Source organism: Lissotriton helveticus, chromosome 7 (genome assembly GCF_964261635.1).
Source record: "Lissotriton helveticus chromosome 7, aLisHel1.1, whole genome shotgun sequence".
Taxonomy (NCBI): domain Eukaryota; kingdom Metazoa; phylum Chordata; class Amphibia; order Caudata; family Salamandridae; genus Lissotriton; species Lissotriton helveticus.
This window is the reverse complement of record NC_136068.1, coordinates 400,177,244-400,197,593: the sequence shown is the minus strand read 5'-3', so window position 1 is coordinate 400,197,593 and position 20,350 is coordinate 400,177,244. Positions and strand designations below refer to the sequence as shown.

General features: G+C 46.7%; 1 protein-coding gene across 1 annotated transcript in view; it reads left to right on the top strand.

Annotated features, from left to right (window-relative positions):
• The window catches only part of TUFM (Tu translation elongation factor, mitochondrial), a 210,473-nt gene that overhangs the window by 60,407 nt on the left and 129,716 nt on the right, over positions 1–20,350 (top strand). The window contains exon 3 of the mRNA XM_078652266.1: positions 6,287–6,446. Coding sequence (XP_078508392.1) covers positions 6,287–6,446 — 160 coding nt within the window. The remainder of the gene's footprint in view (positions 1–6,286; positions 6,447–20,350) is intronic.

Below are 20,350 nucleotides of genomic sequence, written 5' to 3'. Positions count from 1 at the left end.
TGGTGGCGTTTCCTGCTGTGAAGATGTGGTCAAGGATGTGTCCTGCTGAGTGAGTGGGTTCTGGTACGACCTGTTTGAGTCTGAGGTTGAGGGGGTGTCCAGGAGGGAGGTGGAGTTGGGGTCTTGGAGGTTGTCACGGTGGAAGTGGAGTTCTCCGAGCAAGGTGTAGTCGGTGGAGGTGATGATGTTGGTGATTGAATCGGAGCAAAGTACGCGGGGTCCAGGCAGTCTATAAGTGACGGTGCCTCGAATGTGGTGGTAGGGTTGATCTGTATCTTGAAGTGAAGGTGTTCCATCAGGTTTGTGGGCCCGTCGGTGTGGGTGCTTAAGTGGAGGTTGGATTTGTGGCCGAATGGGATGCCTCCTCAGGGTGATTGGGGTGGTCCTTCCGGGTGATTTACTCACTTGTCTGCATAGCCACCTAAGAAGTCATTAATTAGCACTGTCTACCATGGTTTTTGCCAGTATGTGGTCAACAACAGTCATGGAGTACGGCTCTGTCTGACGAAATATTACCTTCTGAAGTTCTTGCCGCTTTAGAGACTGTGGAGGGTTCTGTACATTCCTTTAATTTAAAATGTCAGCAATAAAAAAGTATGTTATACTACACTCCTGATGGAATTACAGAGTGGATTGGGATCTGCAGGGAGTATAAGATGGTGCTCCAAGTGTGGTTGTATGGTGGCCAGTATTTTACATCTGTATGCTGCTAGTCCTAACCTGATTGATTTCTGAGCAGGTGTGCGCCAGCTTTCTAGATTGTACACTTTTCATGACACACAGGTCACATATAAGGAGATTATGCTAGGCTATAGAGTGGAAGCCGATCTCTGGTAAAACAAATGCTATCTATAATCATTGTGCCAGCCAGGCTCTGTATTGTCGGAGCTTGGATTTCTCCATGGCTATGCACTCGCATTTTTTCTTATCTTTTTTTAATTTATTTTTTATTCCTGCTTTTTTCCTTTTTTTTTCTCTTTGTTTTTCTTCCATTACTATTCTACACATTTAAGATGCAATTGTAATGTACTCCAAAGTTGAGGCTAACCCTTAGCCTAATTTATTATATGTATTTGTCAGTTGGCTTAATTTATTATTAACTTTTTTTAAAAAGCGAGTATTTTTTGTTTTAAGGAATAGTTTTCAAACATACATTTTGAAACGTTCATGCTCGGTCTCCTTTTTCTTGGAAGCAGGTCTGCCTCAGAATGAGTCGCTGCTCACGATTGTCAAGAAGTGGTGCAGGCAGGGTTGGTTCTGAAAGTCCACAGCAGTCTTCAGTTCTTGCAGCTCTTTTTGTCCTCTCTTCTTGATCTGTCCAATCGAATTTCCTGGTAGCAGGGGTGCCACCTAAATACTAATTTTTGGGGCATTACGGGGAATTACAGGTAGTAGCCAATTGGCTAATTAACATTTGGGTATTTACACCCATCTCTGTCACCACTTCCTGTAGGAAGTGGGCATAACCCTGACCCAGAGAGCCAAATTCCACCAAAACTAAGATGGTGGAATTCTAAAAGTCGTGTTTACTTCAGGTAGCCCCCCTTAGGGGTGGTATTACCCTGATAAGGGACATTCCTCCTGACTTGATTATTTTCCCGCCTGTCCTGATGCCAAATGGACCCGGGCAGGGGGTGGCATTTCACCTGTCTGGGGAAGCCTTGGGTGGCATTTCAAAGGCGGCAGAGGCCTTTGAAGCCTCCTTCCTTCATATGCCTACCGGAGCAGGCATTGTTTCTGCCCTCATAGAGCACCGGCTCTCACCTGCAGGGGAGCAGAATTCTGACTATGTTGGCAGGCTGGTCTACATCAGTCAGCCAGTATACAAGTAGTCTGTAGGTTTTCTGGGAGCACCTCTAAGGTGCCCTCTGGTTGCTTGTATTAATAAATCCATCACTGGAATCAGTGTGGGCGTATTAATGAGATAATTGATTTCAAACATCTCTAGTTTCAGTGAATCCATCATGTAGCAAGCGAACTCATAAACCCCAGTGTCCAGCACATGTACTCAAAATGGCTTCCCTGTTCACTTGAAATATCTAAGAATCAACTTAGACATCACAGGGGCATATCTGCTGCAGATATGTATGTATGTAGGAAACTGGCTCTGTAAATGGTATACCATTAAGTGTTTGTACCGTGCTCAGAGTTCAGGGATTCTGACAGAAGCATGCAGGTCTCAATGCAAACCCAAAGTGCTCTATTTGTGGTAGTGTGGGCGAGCAGCCTTAGGCCTTACACAGAGGTGTGTAAGACATTTGTTGTGCACACAATGACCAATAATTGACTCACAACTCAAAAAGGAGATCCGCACCAATTTTATAAAAAATCAGCTTTGCTTAGTATTTATTTTAAGACCAAGATCTTAGCAAAAAGGTTAGTAAGTTTTTAAATAGAGATTCCTTTCAGTTTCAAAAGTGGGCACTTTTCAGTCTTGGCAATGTTGTGGAGGAAAACACCAATGCTGTTTTATAGGTTAAGTAGACCACTTAAAAATATAGTCTTCGGGTTGCAGGGTCAGCAGAGGGCAAGGGTCAGGTAGGCACACACCCTACACCCTTAGCGGCACTGAGGCGGCCTTGGGCAGAGGTCAAAGTTGAAGATCAGGTCCAATGTTATCCATTGTGACTGGGGGTGCTTGAAGAGGCACTGCTTGCAGGTAAGTAGATCGGTTGCAGGGCTCAAACTTCAGAAGTTCAAACAAGCACAGAGGGGGCCATTAGGCAGCCCCAAACATACACCACCAGCGCCATTAGGGTGGCAGGGTGTAGGGTGCAAACATTGTGTCAGACACCCAATGCAATTCAGTGGAGAAACTCAATTTGGAAAACAGGTTGCAGGCAACGAACTGAAGGCTGCACGAAGGAAACCAGCAACAGCAGAGGTGAGTGGGAAAGCTGTAGGTTTTAGGGACACAGTCAGTCAAGCTCTCCAAGACCCAGGGGCATCAGGTGCAGGGCTGCCCTTTGACGTCTGGTTTCTCTTACCAGAGATAGTCGCGGTCTGGAGAGCCTTTGGTTTCGCATTCAGGCATCGGCGTGGAATCAATAAGGGGTCAGACAATGCTGGACTGGGATTCTGGATTGCTGGGGAACCTTTTCTGCAATGGTGGTAACCTGGACACAGGCCGGAGGCGTCGGATGTAGAGTGATCAAGGATGTTGCTTTCTTGTAGACAGAGCCACTGTCCTCAGTAGTTCTGGTCTTCCTTAGAGGCAGGTAGTCCTCTCAGGGGTTGTGGAGGTCTCTGACTGCAGGACAGGTGTCTTTTCTTTGCAGGATCTTCGAGAGCTGCAGACAGACTGGTAGGGCTGGGGCCAAGTCTTTGGGTATCAACAGTCTCTGCACAGTGTCTTCTTCGTCCTTCTTCCTAGGTTGGCAGGAACTACTTTCGGGGTCTGGGGGAGCCACCTAAATACTAAATGTAAGGGGTGTTTTAAGAGAGGGACAGGTAGGGCCAATGCTCAATTATGACGCCCTACTGTGGGAGGGGACATAGTCCTCGCCCTCATCTTCAAGATAGCGGAGACTGAAAGATGTGCTTCACCATGCCTCCTACAACTTACGGGTGAAGTTAGAATAGGTGGTGTGCCCATCTCTGCTTTCTTGCTTTTACCAATGGTTTCTCTGCCCAAGGTGGGGGTGTAAACCGGGGGCTGCCATCTGCTACTAGCAGCAGAGGCTGGGGGTCGCATTACAAAGGCAGAAGGCCTTTGAAGGTTCCCTATCGAGCAATGTGTAGATCCTGGTGGCAGAGGTGTGGCACCTCTGTCCAGGATATTCTTTGTTTCTGGTTCCAGCGAGCGGGGGCTCTCTACCCAGGTGTGTAGAAACATATCTGGTGGCGGCAGGCTGTCTAAAGCCGGTCTATGGCCACACCAGGGTTAGTAGGTTTTCAGGTCGCACCTCTGAGGTGCCCGCTGAGTGCATGTTTCAATAAATCCCACACTGGCATAAACTGTGGGTTTATTGAGAGGAGTAGTTTGGTACCAAACACTCATGGGTTCAGAGAAGCCCTTATGGTGCTGTGGAACCCGAGGTGTTAATTTTCCAGCCCATGTACTCTATGGTTTCTCTGGCAATTACAGTACCTGAGAATAGACTTCAATATTGAAGGAGCACATCTGCTCATGCAGATATGCCACACCTCTGATATAGTGCACCCTCCCTTAGGGATAAAGATCTGCTAGAGGTGTGACTTATCAATACCGCAGACATTGCTAGTTGGCATGTGCCATGTCAATTTTGTCGTTTTGTCTATACCAGGTCATGCATGCTGCAGTGGCAGTCTGCATGGCCTAGGTGAGGGGTCCCCAATGGACTTTTTTCAGTTCCAATGCCCTAGATACCCAAGTACCATTTAATAGGGACTTGGAGGACTCCTAAAGTGCCAATTGTGGAATAGTTTTATGGAACAAGCACTGGTACAGTGGACCTGGTTGGCAGGGACCCTGTGCACTATCAAAACTCCATAATTTTCCAGGCAAAAAAGTGGTGCCCAAGCATGTCAAGAGGCAGTTTTTCACTGTCCACACATGTAGTACAGTGCACACGTCTCAGGGTTGTAAGGCCTGTTTTTGGGGTGTCTTACCTATACTGCATGCAGTGTTTGCAGGCATGGCACACATGAGGTGTACCATATGGTTTCCTTCACTTTTCTCTGCACCATGGCGTACCCTGCAATACCAGTTTACATGTTTATGCTGAGGGATATCTTTCGGTGGCACAATGTGCAGCGGCCCTTAGAGACCCCCTTTAGCCTCCTTGCCCTAGCTACCAGGGGTACCGTTTACTAGCTACTTACAAGGGGTGCTAAAGTTATTGCCAATTGGGGAAGCAATTGTATAGTTTTAGGGAAAGAGATCTTGTACTGGGGACCTGGATAGCAGGAACCCAGTGCACTGCTGTCAAAATTGCATCAGATACCAGGCAAAAAGTGGGGCTGAGCATGTCAAATAAGAGCACTTTGCTATAGTAAGAAATAGTTTTCAAACATGATTTTAGAAGCGTTCATGCTTGACAATGCCAATAGTGAACTTCATGTCCCATGAATGAAAAGCAAATGTTTTGTGTAGCTGAAGGAGATACCTTTTGAGATGGCTATGCCTAAAAAAAAGTTTTAAAGTGCACAAGCGGGCTCCATGGAGAATGTACGCTGCATTCCTCATTCTTGTAAATGCTCTCACTTTGAAGTCAGCCATAAGCAAAATAAACACCAAGCTTTCTTGAAGACGCAGCTTTACATTTGACCTTTGTCTTTGAATGCCAAGCAGATGTGACGAGAGTAGAACAATATTTACAGATCTGTTTACTACAGAAACCTATTTTGTGAAAGAATACTGTAAACACAGATTTGGTATGCAGAGGTACAAACTGGAACTGTACAGCCTAAAGAAAAGAAAGCCAGCAAATGGAAAGCCAGAAAACGTGTTACAAACCACAAAGCCAATGGCAAGCAATGGGCAGAATGCATTCCCAAGTCAACTTTCTGAAACTCCCCAAGATGTCTTTCGCATACTACACAGCTACTGTGGCGTACCAAAATATTGGATTGTCATTGAAGGCATTCCAACAAGATTGTAATGTTATTGAAGATTGGCTCTTTTGCTATAAAATTGTAACTGTTTGTGGGAATCTCAATGAAGGAGGCTCCATATCATGGGACTCTCCAGTCATGGCATAAAACCTGTAGGGTTGTAAAGATCTCAGGCAAATGATCTGAAGGGATGCACTGTCCTAGAAAAACCAGGTACATAATTTATAGGGCTGTGCAAACATGCAGGGTAATTTGCTATGGTCTGTAGAGCTGTGCAGAAAAAGTGGAAAGGGTTAGCACCACATCTACAGGGATGCACACACTCTCAGTGCCCCAGCAGAGAGTTTGAATTAATGTGGATTCCCGAGAGACAAGTGGAAGGTAAATTATAGAACTGAACTCTATCTGCAGGGTCTGGCACAGGAGACCCAGGATTTACAGAGGTTTGTGCAACCTTCAAAGTGGTTCCCTGGTTTCCATGACATTTTATTGAGTGACTTGGATGCTAATTCTTCTTGGGTCAGTGTTTATTTTTAGTGATTTCCTAGGCACCATATGTTAACTATATACACATTAATACATTCTCAGGGGGGTGTCCTGGAGAGAAGTTTCTTATCATCTGGAGCTTTGAGAATTAATGAAAATGGGCTGTGTTTGGCTAACAAAAACAGCTGTTCATACCTTGTGTATTCTGACTGAGGGAAAAGGCTTCTTTTCCAACTGACTTTTTCTGCGTCTTCTCTACTTTCAGAATTTTCTTGCCCAGCCAGCAGCTCTATGCTCTGTACTACTGCGGCAATATGCTGTGGAAGCAAAGAAAACATATCAGCGGGACAAACCTCACCTGAACATTGGCACCATTGGGCATGTGGATCATGGCAAGACCACCCTGACAGCAGCCATCACCAAAAGTGAGTGTCCCCACCACCACAAGATTGGAAGATTAAAGTCCTGCCGCATTCATAGCAGACTCACCCCACCACTCATTTCACACAACCCCATGCAGAGTGAAAAGATTACGGTTACTTCCTGTAGCGACTGTTGTACACCTGATCCTCAGCCCTCTCTTTGTGTGCAATGTAGTTTTCTATTTGAAACCAAACCACAACAGTTTACGGAGCACAGCATTAAAAGAAATTGTTGACCATTGAAGATACCTAGAAAGTAGTAAACAAGATTACAGCATTAAGACCAATTAAAGGTGGATTAGAGAAGCAAGGGTGACCGAGTTGATATTGAGAGAAATATATTGGGTTTTAGCTGCATAATACGGTTATCATACATGTGATTGGTATGTGAGCCACTGCATGTTTAGACTGATTGAAGTAAAGATGGATTGTGCAATGTAAGACTTGTGTGAACAAGAGGTGGGGGTGCGGGTATTGGATTAGGATCAGCCGTATGTTAAAGTAGGAGTGTTAAAAGCTGGATTTCATGGAAACCGTGCATGTTCAAGAAAGGATGGTCCGAGCGGCCAAAGAAAGATGGGAAAAGAAATAGTTGGTTTCCTCATGTTAGTAGAAGTGATATTATCCAATAAGTCTGTCAGTGAAACTCATAATAGTTTGTTTGACAGTATTTAGTCAGAATGTGAGGTTTTGATTTTGATTCTATGATGTGGCGTACTGTAGCAAAAACAGTGGTTGCTAAGGAGGATCCCAACATGCTGTTAATATCTGCAGAGTAGTTGTTCTCATATATAGAGTTTGATGTAAGTTCTAGAAGTGAGTCCATTTGGATTTGGGTTGAAAAAAATAGTTGCTGTAGAAAGTGGTCATATCTATGAGCAATTCTATTTATAATCACTGTGAAAACACATTTCCTATATGAATCCAAGAGGTGGTTTGTGAATAACCTGTTTGGTAGAGGTGTAGTTATTCTAATGCAAAACACCGACCATATACTGACGACGTCCTTCTCCTGAACAACTCCCAAGTCCTTAATACCGAATTTCATGCAACAAATGTATTTCTTTGCATCCATCTCTGATTTTAAGATCAGTGAGCAAAACGTAAAAAAAAAAAAACGTAAGGCTGATGAATAATGAGAAAGTTGTTTGTAAATCCTGTATTTTCAGTTTTGAGCACTCAAAGGTTGCTGGGCAGTGTCCTACATTGATACTTTTGCTAACCATTAATGTCACAATGCCAAATCACTTCATCTCCCTGTGCCCTACAAAAAACAAGCATTTGCATTGCAATAGGTCTCACATTTATGACAGTTTGAGCAAATGGCATTGGCAATGACGATACCTTTTAATTATGTGTTCAGAAAACCTAAGAAGTACGTGTTAAAGTACCGCTTGTAGGTTTTCAAAACACATAAATAAAAGGCAATGCCAATAGCTTAACCTCTCGCAAATTTGAGGCCTATTGCATTGCAAATGCTTGTTGTAATAGTTGCCTTATGGCCAGTGTTATCTTACTGGACTGGGTTGGGGTTGACTCAGTAATCTTTGAAAGTTTACAGGTCGCCTTCTGTTTGTTTTTTAAAGGGATTGACAGGTATACTACCATCCAAATTCACTTTGATGAACCACCATGCTCTCCAAAGGTCACTTAAAAAAAATGTTACTTTCCAAATGTGTAACACCTAGACAATGCCTCCACCCCAAGAAATTATTTGGGTCCCCTAGTGATGTCAGTAATGTCCAGGAGACCTGGTGTCCACTTGAAGACAGTCTTATATGATTGCAGAGGTGTCATAAGTTCAAGTTCTGAAATCTAAGGATCTCTCGGATGTAGTCACTATATGGTATCTGGTGGTGGAACACCCACAGGGAATGGGGGACACCTACAACAGGCAATTGTTTCACCAGTTGATATTGATTACTGGTCTTAATCGGGCTAGACTTGACTGTGGCTTCAACCAGTGATCGCTGCTTGAACATTAGGGCCAGAATAAGGGTCAAACAGTTTGAGAATTAAGTTTCCTAGCAATCGTAAGGGAATGTTTCAATTGTATTAAGGACACGGAGGTGTGGATTATGCCCAACTTTCTTTCTTTATTCCTTCCAGTACTCTTCAACTTTAAAAACTACCTTTTCTATCAAACACTGTGAAAGGACTACAAAACAAACGTTTATCCAACGACAACTCCGGTCATGTCCATATTTCTGATTGTATCCTGGTCAACCTCGTCTTTCTTGAGTGACCGAAAATTCTCCAGTGCCTTTCTTTACTCCCCTTTGGTTGACTCAGAACTTGGGGAAAAAAATAAGAGCTTATCACTCCCTTATCGGGACTAAATGGAAGCCTCAATGCAGACAACAGAATGATGAACAGGCAAATTCAGGATAGCATGTAAAAGACTGGGATACTTTCAGTTAAAGAAGAGTAATCATACTTCGATCTTAAGACCATTTGGGCCACAATCTATGATTTTAGGCCATATTCCAAAAGATTAACCATTCCGAGTGAGAAGTTTACAGAAACCTGGGCAGAAATATTCCTTGTCTCAGTGTCTTTTGTAGTATTGAAACATCCCGTTACAATTGCTTAGAAATTTGTAATTCTATATCCGGACCAGAGGCAAGGGTTATGCCCATTCAAAGCTTGTCAACCACCAAAGATGCCATATCTGACACCGGTTTAAAAAAAAACTGTTTGAACATAGTCTGAAGACCATTGTACCGCATTAAGAATATCCTCTAGTCATGCAGGTAGACTAAAGACTTTAGAAGCCATTGCCTTTCTCACAGAGTGAGCTACAAATTGCGACGCATCAATGTGTGCATCTTGTATGACCCAACGGATCCATCAGGCAATAGTGTTTTGAAAGGTTTCTTCAGTGCTATCAATAACTGCCAATCTCAGGGAGGGCAGATTTCTTCAGTCATATTTTCATTTGCCTTCAAACATCATACAATACACTAGTTAGGAGACTTCTCGAAAGCCAGATAGGATATCACTCTGAAATTTGATTTTGTTCTCTACAAAATGTTAAAGGTAACCCCTTGTTGAGTAAAAACCAGCCCGGTAATGTTGAGCACCCTGACGTCATAAACCCTGTGGCAGGAGAATAAGCATAACAACATTGCCAATTTTGCGAAAAATTCCTTTTGTGACAGAAAATCATTACGCTGCCAAGACTTAATGGGGGAGCACCTTGTTAACATCCCACAATGATGAGTAATGAGGCTCCGGCGAAGGAAACCAGCCGAATCCCCCTCATCAATTTGCACACCAGAGGATGTTCTCCAACATTCACTCCCTAGATCGGCATATGGCCCATTGAGATCGCTGAATGATACAAGTTGATTGTTTGCCTGACCCTAGAGCTTAAAGAGGCCACAAAATTCAATATGGGGACAACATCACATCCCAGGGATCTTCAACTGATTTGAAGACACCAACCAGCCCGTTTGGACCACGCAGATTTATATCTTTTCGTGTGTCTAGCTGCCCAGGCGGTGGCCAACCTAGTTTCAGCTGTTCGTGAAAGTCCTAGGACTCTCCAATGTTCCCTGTAATCCGCCATGAGCGACATGCTCTGTTGCAGAATAAGTAGGTGACAATTACCCAGAGGATCCCGAAGGAGATCTGGAGCATGCGATAGAAATAATGGAAAGCCACAAGAAAGTTCTAGAAGAACTGGAAACCACACTTGCGACTGCCAGCGCGGAGTGATTAGTGCTCTGGTTGATGTTGTAACTGAGTCGAAAAGCACATGATCATCGCAAAGGGGAGGAACAAGTACCTGTGCTCTGCAGACCAATTTTGGAGGAAGGCATCTGTCGCCACCGCTAACTGGTCTGGCTTCCAACTGACGTACCTTGAAACTTGGTGATCCAACCTAGACGCCAAAAGGTAAACTGTGAATGGGCCCGGGCGCTCCTCCAACCTTCTGAAGGCCTTCAGATCTAGTTGCCAGAGATTCAAGTCTTACCATTCTCACAAGCACTCATCCGCTACCTTGTTGGGTGCATCTGGGAGATACTCTGCCGTCAATTAGACATTTGTTGGACAGGCAAATGGCCTAGAAATCCTTAGCTAGATCCACCAGGAGTTTCCATTTGGAGCCCCCCAGATGATTGATGTAGTAAACTGCTGCAGTACAAAAGGGGGTGGTGATGGACGGAGCATCTGAACCAATCAAACACTCACACCCAGTCAACAGATCTGGGTTTAATCCATCACCGTTCTTTAGCCCACTCTGCCACCCCAGTTCAGACATGGCCATATGCAAATCAGTCTGACCCTGTGCCTCATGGGAACAGTCCAGCCCGAACTGCCAAGCCATGCCTTCCCTGGACCGGAAACAAGCTTCCTAGGACCAGTTTCTGGCATTTCAGCCATCTTCAGCCAGACTTGCTTGAATCCAGTGGCAAAGTGAGCAAGGGACTCACGTCTGAGCATACCCTGCCAACTTATGGCAAACACGCTTTGTTCGCCATAAGTTGGCATGGTATGCTCAGACGTGAGTCTGAGTGGGCTGAAGAACGGTGAAGGATTAAACCCCGATCTAGCCTATGGAGAAATGGGGTTTTTTGGGGTACAGGGAAATACTAGGCGCACAGCGCACGTTAGTGTAGAGTATAGGTAGGTCTGGGTGCAAGTAGGTGAGGGGACAAAGGCCCTAAACCCCTCCAAGTGTGTGCGGAGCACACGCAAAACAAAGCAAGAACAAAAACCAAATGCACACCAAAATACAGTAAAGAGAGAGATGCCTCAATGGACATAAAAGTACAATTAACAGTGATCGAAGCAGAGGAAAATGATTGTTGGATGAATCCTCTTTTATTGCATGAATGGCCAGCCGACACGTGTTTCGTCGTCAAGCGGTAACAGTGCTTGCACGACTCATCAGGGCTGTAGCGAGAAGAGGAAGGACCACAGGTCGCTTAGCCGGTGATACTTCCGACCCGGGTCCGTACCCGGAACTGCTGTGTGGGAGCACCCTCCCCGCTGACTATCGCCCTGATATCGGCATCATTTTCACCACATCGTCCTACTGGATCTGGAGCAACATCCATTTACCACCTTTAGCCTGGTCCCGAGCAAGGGCCGGGTCGGAAGTATCACCGGCTAAGCGACCTGTGGTCCTTCCTCTTCTCGCTACAGCCCTGATGAGTCGTGCAAGCACTGTTACCGCTTGACGACGAAACACGTGTCGGCTGGCCATTCATGCAATAAAAGAGGATTCATCCAACAATCATTTTCCTCTGCTTCGATCACTGTTAATTGTACTTTTATGTCCATTGAGGCATCTCTCTCTTTACTGTATTTTGGTGTGCATTTGGTTTTTGTTCTTTTATTAAACCCCGATCTGTTGACTGGGTGTGAGTGTTTGATTGGTTCAGATGCTCCGTCCATCACCACCCCTTTTTGTACTGTAGTAAACTGCTGAGCTGTTATCTATCTTGAGAAGGACACAACAAGTTACCTGGTCCTTTGTCGTGCATTGGACTGCAAATGAGCTCACCATGAGCTCCAGACAATTGATATGCATTCTTCAAAAATTGGAGCGGAGTTGCACTCCCAACGGACGCACAGCATTCCTCGTGATTCTCTCACAAAATACTTGACAACTTTTCAAACTTAATCCACTTTTATTCCAAACGTCGATATTTTCCACAACTCTTATTTTTGTCACATGTGGGGCTCTGTTTAGCATACAAAAATGTTTCTACTGCAACAAATATGCCCATCCGGGCCTTTTTCTGAAGCATGTCATCTACACTTAAAACTTCCTCGAAGATGAATTTCTTTATACCCAATGCATTTCGGGCTTATTAAAGCCCTTCTTCAGGGGTTCACTATAAATGTTAAAACAGAAATAATTAATTTACATTATCAAATCGGTATTCACACATTTTAAGACTTGCAGCAAGCAAAACATACTCAATTTAACTAGTGACTGACGTTTTCCCGCTAATCCGCATCTCGGCGAAATCAAAGAGTACCCAGACCCATTTCTCACAATAAAATACCCTCCCATGTTTCACCTCCTAATGCCTCCATTACCTGGTAATCCCCGTTTCGCAAAACACAATCTGTCCCCGTCAACCAAACCATCGTTCATACCTTCCTCAAGTCACAGAATCCTTTCTCCCGCATCTCGTTCCCAAAATACGTCCCGTAATATGTTCATGGTCTCCTACCTCCTCATTCAAATACGGACTCAAAACGCCACCCCTCACTATGGACCAATCCCACGGGGCAAGATAATCACTCCCTCAACCTTCTAAACTCCAACTCCCATAAGGCACCACCGGAGACAAAACGCATGTTTTCATCACTTCTCTGGGTCACACTCTAAAGCACCCCGCCCACCCACAGTTGTTAACAACGTCCATTGTCACAAAATATTACAGAACATTATGTAGCTTACACCACGTATAATATAAACATGCACTTGCAAAAAATGTTGTTCGAATTGGTTTACAGTCTCAAAAATGCAACTGTTAGATCATGCAATAGTTCATTTGAGTTTTAGCTGACAGACTCTCAACTCCGTCTTTCAACTCCATAGTCAGGATACATCGATGTTCCATCCAACTCACATGTGACGAGCTCCTGTTTTTCTTTTTTGTTAGTGATTCTTGGGTGCAACTGGCTGGCGAGCAGTTTAATGATACATTAGTTTTGTTAATTCCTTCTATAATCCTTTCGTGGGCATGATCGAACAGTTGCATTTTTGAGACTGTAAACCAATTCGAACAACATTTTTTGCAAGTGCATGTTTATAACAACTGTGGGTTGGCGGGGTGCTTTAGAGTGTGACCGTTGGGAGGGCAACTCCGCTCCAATTTTTGAAGTTTATGTCCACGTGGCACTTGGGCAGACCACGTATCGGGCTGCACGTGAAAGGATTATAGAAGGAATTAACAAAAGAGTAACATGGATAAACAGGTGTGCATTTGGCTACCTTGTCAAAACGAATGTATCATTAAACTGCTCTCCAGCCAGTTGTGCAAGAACAGAGCTAAACGACCTCCGACCTTTAATCCTGAGGAATGGAGTACACTCGCATGACTGGGGTGGCTGGAACTGTTCCCTGGAGGCGCCTCTGTGGTTACGTTCCCTGTAGCCTCTTCTGGTGGGGAAGAATTCCCCGGATCGCGACTGTTCCTGCCCTTTACAGAAGCCTTAATCCTGGGAGGGGCTTGGGTGTAGTAATGGCCAGCCGAGCACCCTCTGCCATGTCTCCCACAAAAATTTGAGAGTGGAAAATGTTCTTGATTGAGACCTGAACCTTGTTCATGGAGGTAAACGTGGTGACAAACTTGCCCAATTCCTTTATGAAAGGCTCTCCGAACAGCTCTACTTGTGCCACTGCCCCTGTCGTCGCCAAGTCCCCTAGTTTGGGCTCCACCTTTCTTAACCGGGAGCGGCGCTGCTCTGCTGATAAAGCGCAATTCGCTTTCCCCAAGAAAATGGCTGCCTGTTGTGCCCAACCTAACGGCGAGTCTGGGGAAATCCCTGTACCCGAAGTCTTGACCTCCTCCGCCAGCTCCAAAGTTTTCCTGAGGGGCCCTATTACATCCTGACAGGACGTTCACGATCTGTTGGTCCCTTTTTTGGGATCACTGATATATTTCTGAAGAAAAGTAGCCGTTCTAGTATCTATCTCCGGTGTAAGGGCCACCTTGCCAGCAAGGCACTGGCGTGGGCATTCTGCATTAAGGCGTGCACACGCCTCTTTCTGTAGAGAGTTTCCTTAGTAGGCTTTCTACATAATTGCCTACTTTGGCCGTTGGGAACCAGTCTGCTGAACGTGGGTACACCATGCCGTCAAGATTCATTATGTCGGAGATATCTTCCGCCTGAGCGGCTATGGGGACCTCATGGGTAGCGTCAGAAGAGGGGTGCCAGGGCCTGCCTCATTATGGGAATCTAAATTTTCGTATATGGTAATCAATAGGAGCTAGCTACATTGTTAACGCTCATGTTGTATGTGTCTTAGGAAAACATTTGTTTTTTAGAAGGCCCTCACCCACCAACCTAGTTGGTGGCATGCTTCATCATGGGGCCCCACCTGAGGCACTGACTGTACTTCAGGTGTGCTACGACGCCTGTTTGCAGCGGAGCAGGTTGTGTTAGGTGAGTGTGCAGTGATGGTGTTGAGCATGGGGTTAAAAAACTGTCCTAGAGGTCCCAGCGAGTTACTTTATTAGTGGGCCCTAGGCAGAGTTAAAAACAAGGCTTTTGGATGTGGTAGGAGAGTCTTATGGTCTCCCACGTCCAGTGTGGTCAACTAGTTTCAGCCAGGCGTTAGATTAAAAACTGGCTTTCTTCAGGACCTATGTGTGAGAGGGTGAAACAAGGAACTTAAGTGTTAAAGCATCCTATGTGAAGCACTCGCTAAGGTGCTGTAGACGGAGTTCCTGGCCGGCCACAAGAGGTGCAATAGCTGATCCTGAGATCACTCCAAAGTGCACTTTGGTCTTGGATCCCCGCCAGAGACTCATGAGTTTGTCCCTTGAAATTGGGAATTACAAACTTAGAGGAAACCCTCCTCTTACAGCGACAGCACCATAGCGAGTGCTTCACATAGGACGCTTAAACACTTAGGTTCCTTGTTTCACCTCCTCACACATAGGTCCTGTGAGAAAGTGGCTCTATATATTTCTGGACTAGAATGAAGTACAGTGTGTATAGAGTCCACCAACCCCAGAGGTATAACCGAGGTAAAAGTCAGAACTGACCTTACTCTCCAAAGTGGTAGCTTGGTCGAGCAGTAAGGCAGTACCAGAGGACAGTGTAAAGCATTTGTTGTACACACTCAGTCAGCAAAAGGTTTCACTCACTCAAGGACTGAACTCCAGGCCAATTGTTTTTATAGCCACAGATATAGTTGTTTTATTTTTAGAACCAACAGTTATAAAAAAATATACTTTTCTCGTTATGAGTACTCTCATGTAATTACTTTGCAAAGGAGCAATAAAGTTTGTGCACAGAATTAATACAGTATTGACAGTAAGCAACACAATCCTAAAACACACTATAGCATTGAGCTCAATGAGTTTTCCACATGTAAGTACAGTTGATTACTATACAGATTACTTTAGTAGTCCCAGGACCAGATCCTAGATTCAGTCCTGGGGTCTAAGCTGAAACCAGATGAGCAAAACCTTTTAGTTACTGTAGTGAATTTTCATGAATATTTTGGCCAATTATCGGTGGAGCTACCTAATAGCTATAGAGGAGATGGGTTTTGGGACTTCCCCCTCGACCGTCACCTACCCAGCCGGACTTTGGACAGACTTTCCTTTCGTCTCTTGGCCGTATCCTCTTCCTATCCCTTTACCCTTACCCCCTTCCCCTCTACACTTCAATCTTTTTTTTTTTTTTTGTAAATTATATTTTTATTGCAGAATCATGGGGGTACACAAGCTTACTTTTCAATATTTCGACATCAGGTAATGACTGTCAACAGATCATAGTGGAAATATAACACAGCCGTTCAGCCCACAACCCGGAGGTCGGGCGGCGATAGTCACATGATGTCATGAATAAATGAAAATTAGGAGAAAGAAAAAACATAGAAAAGTCCTCTTCATCAGGCAGTTGAGTGAACCATTATCTGCTTTTCTGCATCCCCACAATCATCCGATTTAACAATTATACTACTAAAGAATCCCAAGTTTCCCACCCACCTCCCCCCTTCAGTGTCGCTGCCGGTGTGGGCCTTATCATAGCAGATACGTTTATGGTCAGAAGAGATCTGGGTATCAGTAGATCCATTCGTGTCTCACGGAACCGTTGGGTAATTATTCATCCCCTTCCCTGTCCTCCAGCAAATGATCTTTCAGCGCTTGTACCAGCCCCTCCCACGCCCTTGCCATCTCCATACTCTTCTCATTGGACGTCCGTGTGGCCTGCTGAAACCTGATCGTGCTTTCTCCCTGGGCCCATTTCTGTAATTCAGTTGTCCACCGTCTACTAGACGGGCCCTCTCTCGATTTCCAGTGCCATGTGATTTCCCGCTGTGCTAATATGAGACCCAGGTCGATAAATTTGCTAGTGATCTTCGTTTTAGCTGTGTGGGGAAACCAAAGCAGCAAACAGGTTGCTATGTCAAACTCCACCTGTCGATCAGTGATTGCCTTAAGCATCTCCCCCACCTCTAACCAGTAGGTCCCCAACTTCGGACAGCTCCACAACATGTGGTCTAACTCTACAGCAGGTGCCAGGCACCTAGGGCATACCGCCCCTTGAACTTGGAAGTGCCTCTTAATCTTCCCCGGGGTAAGGTAGGCCCTATGCACAACAAAAAAGTGTACCAGCTGAAACCGGGCATTTCTACTCCCCTTCCACGTCCTTCGTAATATGTGGCCCCAGACCGCATCCGGTATGGGCTTTCCAATGCTCTCCTCCCATTTCAGCTTCAATACCGTGAGTGGTTCTAAGCTCTCGGTCAACATCCGGTAATGGAGACAAGTGACTGCCTTGAATGTGCCTGCCGCCATTACCACATATTGGCAGGCCGTGGTCGTGCCGGGCTCCGCCTGCCCCATCTTCCAGTGTTTACGTATCGCCGTCGTCACGGCCGCATGGAGGAGGAAACCACCGTCCGGGATGCCAAAAAGTTCCTGCACCATCCGGAAAGGTAGTAATGCACCATCGGCATAAAGGTCACCTACCATGTGGAGACCCAGATCCTCCCAATCCAGGAGCGGGGACCAGTCCCCACCATGTGGCAGCGCCGTCAACATACCCAATGGGATTTCAGGAGCATACGGGTGAGCCTCCCCCACCCGCTTCTGGCATCTATTCCAACATAAACGTAGGGTTTGTTCCTCCAGGGTCAAATCGCGGAACTCGAGTTTCTGCTGCATGACAATACAAGATAATAAATGTCTCCGTATCCTCTCCCCTCTGGTCTGGGCAGGGCCTCTAAACTCTTTCGCCACATTCTGGGTAAGGATCTGCAACTGCGCCGCCAGATAGTATAGCTCAAAATTAGGCACCGCCAGTCCACCCTCCGCTCTCGGCCTCTGGAGCGTAGTCAGAGCCACGCGGCGCCGTCCGCGGCCCCACAGAAAATCCGTCGTCATGGTGCATAACTCCTTAAAGACCCACTGTGGAATCCACAGCGGCAGCGTGCGGAAATAATAAAGCAGCCTAGGCAAAGCCACCATTTTCAGCAGCGCCGCCCTGCCGTGTACCGAAAGGGTGAAGGGTCGCCCAGAATGCCATACAGCATTTCAAGGCCCGTACACAACGTCCCACGTTCCCCTCCAGCATGTTATCGGCACCGTGGTAAATGCGGACCCCCAGATGGGTGAAGCACGAGGGTTCCCAAATAATGTCCCTGGCCAGCTGTGGCCCGGGCATGGCCTCCCGCAACGGAAAGAGGCAGGTCTTGCTCCAGTTCACCTTCAGGCCTGATAACCTCCCAAAAAGCGACAGCATCTCAGTCGCCCCATCCAGGGCAACAGCCGTGTCCTCTAGGAAAACCAGAAAGTCATCTGCATAGAGAGAGATGTATTGCGGGGACCCGCCGCTCAGCACTCCAGCATAGGCCCTCCCTGTTCTAGCCCGGGCCGCTAGTGGCTCCATCGCCAATGCGAACAGCAGCGGGGAAAGAGAGCATCCCTGTCTCGTCCCTCTTCGTACTGGATAGACAGAGGAGATTACCGATCCCAGCCTCACTCTGGCAGATGCCGAGGAGTAAAGGACTTTCGTCCAGCGTCCAAAGTGTTCACCCAAACCGTACTTCTCCAGTACCTTTTCGAGAACTCCACTCTAAGCTATCAAAAGCTTTTTCGATATCTACAGACAGCACTGCCGGCATCTGGTCTGGGTCCAATGAACTCTTCAACACACGCACAAGGCGACGGATGTTGATCGATGTGTTCCTGGTCGGGATAAACCCGGCCTGGTCGGCATGGACCAGCGTGGTCGGCATGGACCAGCGTGGTCATGTGAGGCAGGAGTCTGGTAGCCAGAATGCGACTTAGAATTTTATAGTCCACCGTCAGTATGGACAACGGCCTATAGGAGGTCGCATCACCGCTCTCCTTACCCGGCTTCAAGAGTGGAACTATCAGCGCTTCCCTCATTGACTGAGGTAAGTATCCCAGCTCCAACGCCTCGGCATACACCACCAGCAGCCGAGGCGCCAGAACATCAACATATTTAGCATAAAATTCCACCGGTAAGCCGTCTACACCCGGTGTTTTGTTCCGAGCCATTTGTTTGATTGCGCCTCTTATTTCGGGAAGCGTTATCGCGCGTCCCAGGTCTTCAACACTATCCTCATCCATCAGAGGGAGCTGAATCTCTGCCAAGTAACCCTCTATATCGGGGATCCCCACTTCCAAGTGACTACTGTAAAGGGTTGTATAATAGTCCAGAAAGCGGGAAACAACTGCAGTCTGGGAGTAAACCATCCCTCCCGACTCATCGCGCACACTCATGATCGGACAGCCCCTGGGTATTGGGTTGGCCAGTTTTGCCAGCAGCGTTCCCACCTTATCTCCCTCCGCATGTACTTTCGTCGTGTATAGCCGGTAGTCATAACTCCTCAATCTTTCAGTCTCTACGGCCATTCGCTCTCTCGCCTCCAATAACCGTGTGTGCAGAGCCGGATGTTCCGGCCGCCGGCGCTCCAGGTCTCGCAGTGCCCTCTCCGCCTTGTCTACATCAGCAAGAAGCGTCGTTCGCACACCGGAGTACTTTCCAATGCATAGCCCTCTGACCACCACTTTAAACGCATCCCATTCGAGAGCCCTAGTGGTGGCCGTCCCATCATTGTCGGTAAAATAGCCCTCGATACCCACACTGAGGTCAGCACTAAAACCCTGATCTTCCAAAGTCTCCGGCCTCAACCTCCACGTGGGAACCGCCGTTCTAGCACGTTGCCATTTGATGTGCACCAACTGGGGGTTATGATCTGATATGGTCCTAGTCAAGTACTCCGAATGTGATACCAGGGCTGCTATTGTGGCGCCACAGAGGATCGAGTCGATCCGAACATGCAGCTCATGGAGTGCGGAAAAGTAGGAATAGTCCCTATCAGTGGGGTGTTGTCTCCTCCAGACATCTATGAGGCCCCCTTGGGTCTGCCACGCCCTCCTCTGTGTAGCTAGCCTATGAACCGGGGAGGAATGCAATGGTGGATGCGACCTATCCAACAGTGGGTCCGCAATCGAGGTAAAGTCACCCCCCAAAAGGACCTGTCCCGCCAGGAAATGTGCCAGAGAGCCCGATAGTGTCTCAAAAAACGGGCCTGCTCCGAGTTAGGGGCATAAACACTACAAAGCACTACATCTCGGCCATACAGTCTACCCTCCACCGCCACGTAGCGACCCTCCGGGTCTATAACCTGGTTCGTAGCCTGGAAGGGGACTCCAGCCCGCACCCACATCAAGACCCCCCTGGCAAACGCAGAGTATGCCGTGCCGAACACCTGGCCACGCCATCTTCTCTGCAAGGCAATGCATTCCAGCTTGGTAAGATGGGTCTCCTGAAGCAGGGCTATCTGGATGCCACGTCGCACCAAGTATGCATTCACCCTATGGCGTCTCGACATAGTCTGCAAACCACGCACGTTCCATGTAAGACATTTCAAATCAAGTGATGCCCCCATTGTGATCACCTCTCAACACCTCCAGCACCCCAGTCAATCCGCCCACACCCAAACAGCACTGACCCCCGAGCACAACACCCCCCAGAACTCCCTCAACCCTCCCCCCCCAGAACAGGACCCAATAACACATCAGCCCCCATCCAAACTCCCATAACAATGCACACAATCCTAATCTGTGGTAGCCACCACAGAAAGCCTTAAGGGCAATAAAAGGGCTGGTTCGGGCCAACGGGCGGCACGGGCCTCCGTCACTCCTAGCCCCAGATCCCGTACGAAA